Source organism: Sipha flava, unplaced genomic scaffold (genome assembly GCF_003268045.1).
Source record: "Sipha flava isolate LNK unplaced genomic scaffold, YSA_version1 176_pilon_pilon, whole genome shotgun sequence".
NCBI classification, from domain to species: Eukaryota; Metazoa; Arthropoda; class Insecta; order Hemiptera; family Aphididae; genus Sipha; species Sipha flava.
The window spans coordinates 3,547,249-3,560,380 of record NW_020272062.1 but is presented as its reverse complement, the minus strand read 5'-3'; the positions used below and the strand labels follow the sequence as shown (position 1 = coordinate 3,560,380).

The window sequence follows — 13,132 nt, the reverse complement described above, 5'->3', positions numbered from 1 at the left end:
ATCCAAATTATTTTCAACCTTGAATATCTATTTCTTTAATTATATTCGTCGTTAATTATTTTGGTGATTTATTTATTATTTTGATTAAACTATTTATGAATATGTATTATTTTATGTAAGGATAAATAATAGGTAGTGTGAAAATATGTAATTATTTTTATTTATTATTATTTTTACAATTTATTTAATTCTTGTTATTTTTATATTTTATAGAAAAATGGAAACTGTATTACGTCGGACGGTTCAACCCTTCACTGAATCAAATTTAAAGATTCCAAAAACAGTTACTCTAACTAAACTAACCCCAGTTAAAACTGAAGAGAACATAATTTCCAAGCTAAAAAAATTACCTGGTATTACTCTAGATTTAGTTAAATCTGAGCCAATTTTCAAAATTCCTAAAGTTCCAAAACTTAAAAAAAGTAACAATAAACAAATTATTACGTCTGATAATAAATCAAAAGTTGTTTTTGAAAAAAATCTATCATTAAAAAAACAAAATGATAGCATAATTGATAAAAATATAGTTATAATTGATACTATTGATCTTACCAATTGTAATTCAAATGTCAATAAGACTTCAAAAAAGAAAAAGGAATTAATTAATTATAATACCCCGCTAATAAAAAATAATTCTGATCAAATAATTCCAAAGTATTTGAAATCATCTTCTTTAAAATATTTATACTCAGAAAAAGAGAATAAACAAATAACTAGTTCCCCTAATAAATTTCTAAAAAATAATTGCACAAAAACCAAACCAGCACATTCAAAAACTATAAAATCAGTTGAACAATTACCGAATTTATCTAATGCCTTGCCTGTAGTATTAAGCAGTAATTCAATAAACAGTAGCACACAATTTAAAATCTGTGACAAAAAGGCTTTAAAATCTAATGAAGATTATAAGCTTATGGATTTATCAATTACAGGTCAAGTCAATATTGTTTCGGCATCATGCTCAGATTTTATAGAAGATGTTAGTAATACCGAATATAATAGTTTTTTAATGGGATTTAATAAATCTCCAGATTATAATTATGGTATGGGTTTACGAACCTCTCAACAATTCGTGGACCATAGGCCAAATGAATTATTAATTGAACAAGAATTTATATCCTTTTTTTCGGATTCGCAAACAAACCCTCCAATAAGTACAAATAAATCTAAAAACGAGCATTCTGATTTATTTCTTTTATCATACTCTTTAAAAGAAAATGTCTCACTGGACTATTATAAAAACGAACAAATAAACAATTTGTGTGTTAACAATACAATTAATGGTTTTGAATACGAAAATAAAAATTTAGAAATTGAAGAAAAATCCAATTTATGTTCAAGTAATAATGTTTTTAAAATCCAACAGCTTCAAATGAATGAAGTTCATGATACCATGGAAATACCAAACGACCATTTTATACAGGGAATGAGAACCTATTTCCATGATTACTTATTAGAAGAAGTTCTTATAAGTGAAAATAGATCAATTGATTGCCCTAAACATATACAGGAAATATTATCGAACACCGAACAAATGTCTTCGAATATAAAGTCAATCGAAAATACAAATTGTACTAAAAGATGGCAACCACAAAATGATTTACATAAAAAGCGAAAGACAGTAGTACAATAAATAATAATATACAAAAAGTAGTTAATCTTATTTTTATGGTTTAAAATTCAATTAGGTAAAAAAATACTGCCTACATTTTAGTACTTATTATAGTTTAAAAATATAATAGTAATTTTTATTTAGCTTTTAAGTTGTATTCATTTAAACATGAAGATATTTTAAATTAATTCCTTTTTTATTTTATACGAATTTCTTCAAATTTAATATTTTTTTCTTTTTATTCTAGTAAAATTGTAAATTCACATTGAAATTTTACTCTTATTTTTATATTAAATATTAAAAAAAAAAAATGTTACATTATATTTAAATTGTATTAATTTAAACATGACTATATTTTAAATAAATTCCTTCTTTACTTAATTTATTTAATCTTATGTTTATAGTTACGTAAATCCAATTGTGTACATTCAATCTTGCTCTAAGTGGAAGGGTTTAACAAAAATAATTGTTATATTTTTTCATCGTTGCACAGATAAATAATTGCTATAAATAGATATTATTATATACAATTTTTTTACCAATTTACAGTTTACTTTTACATTACAGTAAATTAGTAGCTATTGGAATATAAAAACAGCGTAGTTAACAAAACTTTTCACTCATCAATATAATTATTTAATTATAATATTTGTATCGTTGTATATTTTAAGTTCAAAGATTAATAATGAAATTATGAATATATTACATGTCATCAATAATAAAACAATTTTCTTTCTTTTTTAACCTGGTGGGGGGATTTGAACCCGAACTGTAAGTTGTCTGTTAAATTGTAAACTGTGCCCTGTAGTTTCTACTGTGTTCCCACCAATAATTAATAATTATTTAAAAAGTTGTTGTGTTTCTTGTGTACTCAAATACTTATCTACTTATACTGAATATTTTTTAAAAATCGTTAGTCTGAATTTTATTTTATAAGTGTTTGAGTAAATTATTATACCTACGGTTTTACGAAACTTACTGTTTTTTACATTCATTTTTAATATTTATGTAAATTAAATTAAAATTTAATTTAATGTTTATTAAAAAATTTGGTCTATTAAAATGTTCCGGTTAATTGAAGCTGAGAGAAAATAACATTTAATATTATATTATTTAATAATAAAATGTAGAATAATATTGTATATTATATCATTATATTATGGTAATCTAATCGGTATGGTTATCAGGGCCGTGAAAACAAATATTGTGCCCGTGCGAAACTTCAAAATACGCCCTTATGTATTATAATTTATAAAAAAATTCACAAAAAAACTGAATTTTTTTTATAGATGTAATATAAATAATGATTTCTCCTTATAAAAATTAAGCGTTATTATTATTAAGTAAGCGTTATTTAATTTTATCTAAATCAATAACTTATTAAAATATAAATATTCATAATAATTATAACTAGGTTCACACTATAAACCTATAGAAATAAACCATAGAATATAAAATCTATATTATGTTATATTTTTGAACTTCATAGGTATAACATAATATTTATAAGTTATATAAGAAATTACAAAAATACATAATATTGCTTTAATTTATAAGTAACAATTGAATTGCAAATTTTTCATTTTTGCGCCCTTGGGAATTGCGTACGGGGTAGGTACCTCTAGCCCCGTACCCCTTGCTACGGTTCTGATGATTATATACAACAATAATGTATTTTTGTATTAGCTCATAAATATTTAAATCGCAAAATGATATACTTATTTTTGTTTTCACATCAAAATAAAAAAAAGGTTCATTCAATATGATTTATCTGTTTAAGGATTTTAAAATCTGGCAATCCTACCTATTACTATTATCCAGTTCGATGATAAAAGAGACGAAGGACTCTACCATTATTATACCTGTTATACAGTAAAAACTCTGTTTTTCTACAGATAACGAGTAATGAGTATTTAAAAGTAAATTAATATGAAAACGTTTGGGGGTGCTAAGCACACCCAAGCCCCTTCCCAAATTCCATAATATTACAGTCGATGAGAATTGTCTACTAGTTGGCATCTCGCACACAAATTCTATATGAACATTACGATTTACGCGGTCACTAATTAAATACTATATTAAAAATACGTCCGAGTTGTTATTAATATTAAAATGACTACACACTTTCTCATCGGTAATAAAAATAACATTTCTGCGATTAAAAATTAATTTTATAAATACAAGTGGTATTTTAATAATGTAGTATTTCAATATATGATATATACATTTCATATATGTATATATATACATAGTAAATCTATTTATTTAATCCCACTGATTTTTTTGTAAACCATGTGAGAAAATATCGATTACCTACATATTATAATATTTATCAGACAAACAAAATTAATTGAAAAATTGGTTTGTATAAACATTTAACTTAATTTTATATTTAACTTTAAGTTAACAAGTTATATACATTAATAGAGTAACTTTTTAAAGTAAAGTTTTTTCGAAAACAAAGTAACGAATAATAAACTTAGTTAATATTAACTCAATTTTAATTTAGAACTCGTTAATGCCCAGATTTGTGAATAACGATAACAAAAATATTGAGAAAACAATAAAGGTACAAGTAGTATAATTATTTTTTTTCTTCTTCTTTTTCTCTTTTAGATTGACGATTCCTGTAGGACCTGAACTGCCATTATAATTATTTTTACCTATAAATTCCAAATACTGTCTTTGGTGTTCGGCCACACATTGGACGCAGCCGCCGCGGTCGCAGAAATGTCTAGAATTATTTAAAAATGTATTAAGTTCAAACTTCAACTTCAAGTCGGTACGGGTTAACTTTATTTAATTGATCTAACATTTCTTGCAGTTCATTTTTATATATATACACACCGATTTAGGGGTAAGACCAAAAATATTTTGAAATTGAAAATTAAAGAACACCCTAACAGTCCTGGATACAGACTGTATTGTTTATGAATTATTACATTATACTTGAGCCTTCACAAGCGTGAAAATTGTTTTAAGAATAAAATATTTATTTTTACAAGTTGTCACTAATTATTATTGCCATCAGCAACCCATACCACCGTATCGTTTTACTAAGAAATAAAAATCTATCGTAATTCGTAACTCGTAATTATAATGACCGGGTAGCTCTTACCTTCCATTAAGTAATATTTAAGGAGTTGCAGTGTCACGAACATTAAAAGTTACGACATCCTACTACATCGAGATTTTATTATCAATATTTATCATGCAGTTGCTACGAAAAAGTATCCAGTATAAAATAAAGAAGTCTTTAAAATCAGTAAAAAAAATTTTAAGTTGGTTGAGCTTATTTCATCTGATGATGATGAAGGCGAAAAAAAGGAACACTGGAAATCGAGAAAGAAACAAAAAAGTTTTTACTTCAAAGGTCATTTAAATAATGTTTTAAAAAAACTCAAATCCAATATTGATGTTAACATTGTCAACTCTTCACCACTATTAAAAACAATTGAATACAATAATTGTGTAACACCAAGCGTAAATGTGCTTTCTGAATCATTTGATTCAATACAATCGGATGGAAATGTAACACCAATTACAAAGATATTATCTGATTCTTTGGTAACTGTAAAAAGTTACAAATCTCCAGTAGATGGTCAGCGATCCAACGATGCTGTATATGAAAACAGATTACCAAAGGATATTAACTATTTTGGTCCGGTCTTGAAGAAGAATGGAAAACCATTGGAATACGTGGTTGGAATATACAATGATGTGAAAGATATTACCAAGATAACAGAGCTATATTTCAGTGACTATGACACATTATCTGATTATACATCTGAAAAAAATGTGGCTGAATAATTTTGTAATTGATATACTATTGGGTTTATTAAGAGAGATACATTGCAAACACAAGGATATTATAATTAAAGTATTGAGCTGTGCTATTTCAGGCTTTTTGAATAATAATGCTCAGCCTTCAAGGAAAACGACAAACCTAAAAACTTTAATAGTTCCAGAAAAATGTTTACTTGTAATGCCATTGCATATAAACGGAAACTATTGGGTGATTGCTTTCGCAGATTTTAGAAATGGTAAATTTTATTTTATGGACCCATTTGAAAGTATAGAAAATAAATGTCGTCAATATTTTATTTGTTTACTCGGGGAGTTAAAAAAAAATCATGTATATGGAAGTATAGGAAATGTGTGGCCTAAGATGGAATTAAAGATACTATACAACTATCCTATTCAAAAAGATAAATTGAACTGTGTGGTCTATGTGTTGTACTATCAGGGCCGGCCCTAGTTTTTGCGGGGCCCCGGACAAAATAATTTTCAATGTTTTTTTTTTTTAAAATATGTACATATATTTGATATACTTTTTCCAGTTTTCATTATATATATTATTATTATTTTTCTTTCTACCCAGATATATTTAGTATGCATTTCAGTCTAGTTCATATATTTTTTAATTTTTTTTTTTGTCTTCATACGAAACTTCTCAGTGAGACCCAGCGATCTTCATATACAAAAAAAAAAAAAAAAAAAAATAATAAAAACAAAAAAATTATTATTAGGTATTTTATTCTATTGGAATATAATAATTAATAATTAAAATCAAATATTCTTTAAACTGTTTTATCATGGAAAGTAAATATATAATATACATGATTAATTCTTTTTATCATAATATCATTAACAATTAAAATAAAGTAAAATAGAAATTATCATATTAAAACTTACCTAAACATTTTCTTTCTAGACTTTTTCGAAGCGAAGATGTCGATGAGATGTTTGTAGTCGATGGTGGACGATATTTCTTCTTCAATTGATATTAAAGCTAGTTCAGAAAGTTTGCCTTGGCCTAACCGATTGCGCAAATAAGTCTTTATTAATTTTAGCTTTGAAAAACTTCTTTCTGCACAAGCTGATGTCACATGAATAGTTAGCATTATTCTAAGAGCAATGGTTAGATTAGGAAATGATCCGTGAGTTGTTTTTAAAATATTAAGTGCCTGGAGCGTATTTGTATCTTCGTCAACTAAAGATCGAAAAATAATTAGTTCGGAAAATAAATCTAATCCATCTATATCTTTTAAATTATTATCTGTTAAAATTATTTGTAAATCTTTACAGTGTTTTAATATATTATCATTTTCCATTATTTTCAACTTTCCAATGCGATGTAAAAATCCAAAATTGTCCGAATAAGTCTTCAACTGATTAAAGCGTTTCTCAATCGACTGTATTGCATGGTCAAGAACGATGAAAATATAATTTGTACGAAACCGATCTTCATTATTTAACACAGGTTCGTCGACATTTTCATAATCGAATAATTTCGTCTTTTTTCTTACTCTTGGATTTTTGAAAGCAACTGCAATATCGGCATCTTCGGCTAATTTTTTAGCAGCAATTTTCGCAAAATTAAACCCATTTTCTCTATATTGATGCAAAAACTGTATAAGACTTTGAACAATTTTTACAGAAGTATTTATATCCGTATTATGATCTTGTAAACTTTTACTCGCAATATTTACTTCTGTTAAAATATCATACCAAATCACAAGACTCAATATAAATTTATAATTACCGATTTAATTTGATAGTGAAACAGTCTCACTTCGGGCCATCAAATCATTAGCTGTCTCAGAAACTTCTTCTAAAGCATTTAAAATATTTGAGAGTTGAAAACGTAAAACTTTTACGCTATTTATACGGCTCTCCTACCTCATTTTTGACCATTGTTTAATCGTGAATACTGTACAATTTTTTTAATGATACTCCATCGATATGTTGATGCCGAAAATAATGTATAAACACGTCGAATTATACCAAAAAATGTAATGGCTATAGTTGAATTTTTAGTAGCATCACACAGGACTAAATTTAAATTATGGGCAGCGCAAGGAGTAAAAAATGCTCGAGGATTTATATTTAAGATTCGGGATTGATCTCCTTGATATTTTCCTGTCATGTTCGATCCGTTGTCATAAGCCTGACTTCGGCAATTTTCAATGTTTATTTTATATAATTTAAGTTGTGTGATCAGAACTTCTGACAAATTTAAACCGGTAGTAGAATCGACCGTTACAAAATCTAAAAAATATTCTTGTATGGTAGGTGTACTGTATTCATTTTCTTCAATTTGATATTGCAATATATTGTACAACTAGAATGATATCGGTGTCGAAAATGTGTCACGATATCGACATTTTATCGAATTATTGATATCGTTGCCCATCACAAATAAATACTACAAAAACATAAATCTTTAATTCTATGATATATATTTTTTTAATTAAATTATATATATATACCTAGCTCTCATGACCTAAGCGTGGGGCCCTAAAATTCGCGCGGGGCCTAGGACAAATGTCCCAGTTGACCTACCCAAGGGCCGGCCCTGTGTACTATGCAGAGTGTAAATTACACTGAAAACGTTCATTTTAGTAAAGACTTTGACCCAATGTTACATAGAATGTACTTAAAAAAGCTGCTGTTAAAAAAATCAGATTTCATGAGAGATATTTGTTTGTATTGCGGGTGTACAGACATAAATCATAGAGCGATAAACAAGAACGGTGTAGATTGGGTGCAATGTGATACTTGTAATAGATGAATAGTATAATAATGTTTGTCAAGTGCAGAACAAATTTTAGATTATAATGATAAATTTGAATGTTTGTTGTGCGAGTCCAAATCCAAAAGGCAACCGAGTATTGTATAAGTAATGAAAGTAATTATTATTATGTAGTTCAGTGATGTATTGACCGTTACTATATCAATATGTATCGTGCCCGTTAGTGATATCCTAATAGCAATGCTTTATCACAATCATAATAAAATAATATTATTTTCTTTAAGACCAAGTGTTATATAATTATATATAAATAGATCAATCTATCAACAATTATCTTTCTAAACGTAATCTTTCATAATCTTCGTCACTCCAAACGGATATGTATCAATCTCTGAAGATAAAAAAAGCCTCATACCCTAGGTGAAATTATGTTAAACTAGAACTATAACTCATAAGTCAGCACCTATATATATATATTAAAAATATTTCCAACCATCAAGTGCTAAAACATCATATAATCTCCATCGCGGGGCCAGAAGACTTTACTTATTCAATTTCAAAGATTTCCTAAAAATCAAAGCAGTCTACATAACAGTCATTTTTTTTTAATTATCTCATGAGTTAGGATAATTTATCATTCCACACATTTACACCACACCATACTCATCCAATCAAAGTGATAATTCATCATTTGCATCATAGTTCCATTGATGCTATCGAAATAGCTCTAACTGAAATAGGTTTCACTGTCCAGAAAATTTAAAATATATAGAATAAAACGACTGACTCTGTCATTATTTTATGTTAACTTTGATAACAACAAATTTTACATGAATGTATTCAAACTGATTAAACTGCATCACTTTAGAGTTATCGTTGAAAAACTAAGAAAAGTTTGCCATCAGCTAAAATTCATGTGGTGTCAATCATACAGACACACTCTGATATTTTGCATCCACCCTCCACACTGCGTTAAATTTAACCAAGATCATTTACCGAAGACTGCAAAACGTCAGCCGATTTACCGACAACATGTGCTCTATGTTCCGGTATACAACCACCAACTGTAAAGGCTACCTGTTCTACTAAATGGGTATTCTGGCTCACTACAAGAAAATTATGTTAACAAGCAATATTAACACAGCGTTAGAAAATACATAAGTTGACAAGAAAAAATCCGAAATTTTGGGTGTCCCGTAAAGTAAAAATTTCCCCTTTTTTTTTAGTATTATACGCAATACAGAATTATTTTTTGAGGTTAGTGGTTTATTTAATCATTTTATTGAATTACTCAGTATAAAAGATTATTGTCACTATGCAAATATCATAAATATTATACTTGTCCGTAAGTAATACATTACAATTCAAATCAACCGCCAAGATAAAGTTATTGTACGGTACAAAGAATTATATACAATTTTTTTTTCCCTGTAATTGGTGGTAACACTAGATGCAATTTAGCTCAAATTACCGTACTCCCATAAGAGCCCGTGTAATTTCTTATCAGTGTCCATTCTGATTTCATCTATTCTGTGGTATGTCTGTTTTTGTTATCCGTTATGAGTTGTTTTGTTAGATCTCAAAATGAAGCTGTCTGAGAAAAGAATTTTGGCCTTCATAGAATCATCGAACAGGTTCTATGACACGATGTACTGTACACACAGACATATAATATAGAATGTTTCTAATATGTACTTCTAATATAGAAGTATGTGACCGTACATATTCTCATTACAACAAATCAATCTTTAATAAAATATATAATACATCACAGATTAATTAAATTATTTATTCTGTGATAGTATCATATGTGATAACCTTAAAAATTCTAGTTTTGAATTTTTGCTACATTGATAGCAAATACATTTTTTGAAAAATTAATCAGTTACATCAGTTTTTTTTAAAAATAAAGTATATTTACTTCGACGTATGAAAAATGACGGATTCAACTTATCGCTAGTTTATATTTTCAGTAAACCTGTCTGTGACTTAGTGGCTTATTTTTAGCGTGCGATTGTATGAAACATTGATTAACGTCAGTTCCGTTTACTGTCTTACACTATGGTGAGTCTGGTATTTATTATACCTATTTGTCAAATTTAAAATTTGTACGCTTCAATAGTGATTTGATCTTAAATGCTTAGAACTATAACTTCATTATGATTATGTTACACTTTTGAATAGTTAAATATCTGCTGTATTAGTTGTATACACAATTTTACATTCACTTTATGAATTTTAATGATTTGTTTAGAGTCCATTTCGGTCTTTTTTTTACATTACTTCTGGAGGATTTTTTCTGTTTGCTGGAACAAATTTGATAACACTCAATGAAAAATTTTACAATAAATATGTTATTCCAGCATTTTTCATGTGTGATCCAGAAAAAGCTCATAACCTTTTATTATTAGCTGGGAAATATGGATTTATACCAAAATCAATGTACAATGACCCACCTCTATTAGTAAGATTTAAATTTTTTAGTTGAATTACCGAATCAATGAAGACTAAATTAATAAATATGTAAACTTATATTTATAGAAAACTAAGTTGTGGAATTTGAATTTTAATAATCCAATCGGTCTTGCAGCCGGATTGGATAAACAAGGTGAAATAATAAAAGCATTACATAATGTAGGATTTGGATTTGTAGAAGTTGGTTCAATAACACCTCTACCTCAACCGGGTAATGAAAAACCAAGAGTGTTTAGACTTTTAAATAATCAAGCTATTATCAATAGGTAAATATTAAATTTAATGTTCCTTAGTTATTTGATATTTATGTTTAATTAATAAATTGTAAAAGTTAGATATGGATTCAATAGTGATGGTCATAATGTTGTATTTGAAAGGCTTGTTCAACTCAAACACAATCAAAATTTTAATGGTATAATCGGTGTGAATTTAGGAAAAAATAAAGAGTCTGAAGATGCAGATGCTGATTATGTGAAAGGTATTGAAAAGTTTGCTTCAACTGCAGATTATTTTGTAATAAATATTTCCAGGTAAAAAAAAGAAAATATTTAATTAATAATAAATGCATTAATATAAAAAGTATTTATGTAAACATTTGCTTATAGTCCTAATACACCTGGTCTGAGAAATTTACAAAAAAAAAAAGATCTTATGAAGCTTCTTTCAAATGTAATTGAAGCAAGAAATAAGTATTGTAAAGATAATAAAATACCTTTATTATTAAAAATATCTCCTGATCTTACCGAACAAGATAAAAAAGATATTGCTGATGTGGTTAATGATAAAAAGGTAATTTTATTTTTATCTACAAAAGAAGTGTATAAATTGTTTTTCTTTTTTGTTTCAGTATCGTGTTGATGGATTAATAATTTCAAATACAACTGTTACACGAGTAGGTGTTTATGATAATCCAAATTCATTAGAACCAGGTGGTCTTAGTGGAAAACCTTTGCAGGAAATGTCTACAAAATTAATATCAGAATTTTATAGAATGACAAAGGGTAATTAAACATTTCAGACTTAGTGGCTAAGCTGAATAAGACAACAGCGCCAATGCGCGCTGTCACTGATTCTAACTCTACCACCAGGTGGGTGGCACCAGCAGTCTCTGCGGGTATATGATTTTCCAGAGAGAATAATCCCAAAACTTCCTAAGAGTAAACATCTTTCCAACATCCGTAACGGATAAAGATTAAAAACAATACAATAATAAAATAATATTTTAATTATAATATAATACATTTTTTTACACAATATTATTTAGGTGAAATTCCAATTATTGGTGTTGGAGGAGTATTTAATGGTCAAGACGCATATGCAAAAATTAAAGCTGGAGCTTCACTTGTACAAATATATACATCTTTTATATACAATGGTCCTCCAGTAGTAACTAACATAAAGAAAGAACTAGAATGTCTTTTAAGGTAAAAAAAAAACAAAACAATATAGTATAAGATTATTAAATATTTTATTTAACTTTATAAGATATCAACCATTTTCTAACAATTATGTATAATAAAACCAACTTTTTTTGGTTTAACTTAATATTTATACTTACTGTGGTTTTTTAAATTATATTAGGTTTCTGTTTTTACTAATATACAATTTATGTATTGATAACTCAATAATTTAAAATTAGAATTATAGATTATAAAATAAATTAGTCAATTTTTTTATTTTTGCCTTAGAATTTTAAGTTATCAACACTTTTTTTTTTTTTTTGTACAGTGCATATTATATTTTGTATTAAATTTAATTTATTTTAATAAATATTGATGATTGTTATATTGTTTTAAAATTCTAATATTAAACAAGTTGTAATATTATAATGAAATTTATGATTTCAGGAAAGACAAATACAACTCCATTGCTGATGCAATTGGTGCCGACTGCAAAGTAAAATAATAATAATTATATTATCAAATATAAAAACATTCTATGTTCTATGTATAAATGCTTATTTTTTAAAATCTTGTCCTTAAAGAATATAATTAGTAATTGTTACTTAATTTCTAGCAATGAGGTATTTAACAAAATGTATTCATTTGCATATTACAATTTAAAAGAGGTAATACTAAATATTAATAGTTTTTATGTAATTATGATCAATACTCACTTCTGGTATAGTTTCAATTTTTTTAAAGTTTTTATTAATGCCTGTGGTCCCAGAAGGGCTAAAATTAAATTTTCTACTAAAAATGATCCGTCAAGACCTGGTGTTTGATTGACTAATTGTCTTGTCCTGCTGCCCTTAAAAACTAGTATGATTGTAATTATTGATTACATCACAGCTGCTCTAATCAATATTATGTATTCCATCATATTTTTGTGGTTCGATGAAATCTATAATATATATATATTTATACATTTTAAAAAAAGCACATTTTCATTTACAAAACAAAATCTATACTTCTTTTTTTAATAGGTACTTGTGAATCTATTAATTACATCATCAATATTTATTTCAATTTTTCTATGAATATTTAGTAATGCTAAGCCTGTAAGCCCAT

At 26.9% G+C, this 13,132-nt stretch overlaps 3 protein-coding genes and 1 pseudogene across 5 annotated transcripts; 3 read left to right on the top strand and 1 right to left on the bottom strand.

Moving 5' to 3' along the window:
- Positions 1 to 213: 213 nt before the first annotated feature.
- On the top strand, positions 214 to 1,694 carry LOC112680421 (the record flags this gene model as incomplete). The annotated part of the gene is made up of 2 exons (XM_025550504.1): positions 214 to 601; positions 632 to 1,694. Coding segments are annotated over 2 exons (1,390 nt in total), but the record flags the coding sequence as incomplete, so codon positions are not given.
- Positions 1,695 to 4,130: 2,436 nt separating this feature from the next.
- Positions 4,131 to 5,881, top strand: LOC112680420 (annotated as a pseudogene).
- A 422-nt stretch (positions 5,882 to 6,303) lies between these two features.
- On the bottom strand, positions 6,304 to 9,661 carry LOC112680419. The gene is made up of 5 exons (XM_025550503.1): positions 9,619 to 9,661; positions 9,144 to 9,253; positions 7,188 to 7,290; positions 6,849 to 7,106; positions 6,304 to 6,605 (listed from the first exon to the last, which is right to left on the bottom strand). Exons 1-5 carry the CDS (start codon positions 9,659 to 9,661, stop codon positions 6,304 to 6,306), a joined length of 816 nt encoding a protein of 271 aa, XP_025406288.1.
- A 27-nt stretch (positions 9,662 to 9,688) lies between these two features.
- Positions 9,689 to 12,576, top strand: LOC112680322 (dihydroorotate dehydrogenase (quinone), mitochondrial). 3 transcript variants are annotated; one of them, XM_025550377.1, is made up of 9 exons: positions 9,689 to 9,855; positions 10,121 to 10,211; positions 10,402 to 10,611; positions 10,689 to 10,888; positions 10,958 to 11,152; positions 11,228 to 11,411; positions 11,470 to 11,623; positions 11,887 to 12,046; positions 12,470 to 12,576. In XM_025550377.1, exons 2-9 carry the CDS (start codon positions 10,209 to 10,211, stop codon positions 12,525 to 12,527), a joined length of 1,164 nt encoding a protein of 387 aa, XP_025406162.1. In that variant the 5' UTR covers positions 9,689 to 9,855; positions 10,121 to 10,208; the 3' UTR covers positions 12,528 to 12,576. The 3 variants fall into 3 exon arrangements, with proteins under 3 accessions (XP_025406162.1, XP_025406161.1, XP_025406160.1); XM_025550376.1 differs by having other exon boundaries at positions 9,689 to 10,058; XM_025550375.1 differs by having other exon boundaries at positions 9,689 to 10,211.
- Positions 12,577 to 13,132: the final 556 nt, after the last annotated feature.

Excerpts from the sequence above, each read along its gene's own strand:
- LOC112680419 (XM_025550503.1), bottom strand. The coding sequence starts at position 9,661 with ATGGACACTGATAAGAAATTACACGGGCTCTTATGGGAGTACG. Across the intron at positions 7,107-7,187 it reads TAATGATTTGATGGCCCGAA|AAGTAAATATTGCGAGTAAA; the intron begins GTGAGACTGTTT and ends ATATTTTAACAG. Across the intron at positions 6,606-6,848 it reads AAATAATGAAGATCGGTTTC|TTGACGAAGATACAAATACG; the intron begins GTACAAATTATA and ends TTCGATCTTTAG.
- LOC112680322 (XM_025550377.1), top strand. Across the intron at positions 10,612-10,688 it reads ACAATGACCCACCTCTATTA|AAAACTAAGTTGTGGAATTT; the intron begins GTAAGATTTAAA and ends TTATATTTATAG. Across the intron at positions 11,412-11,469 it reads ATGTGGTTAATGATAAAAAG|TATCGTGTTGATGGATTAAT; the intron begins GTAATTTTATTT and ends TTTTTGTTTCAG.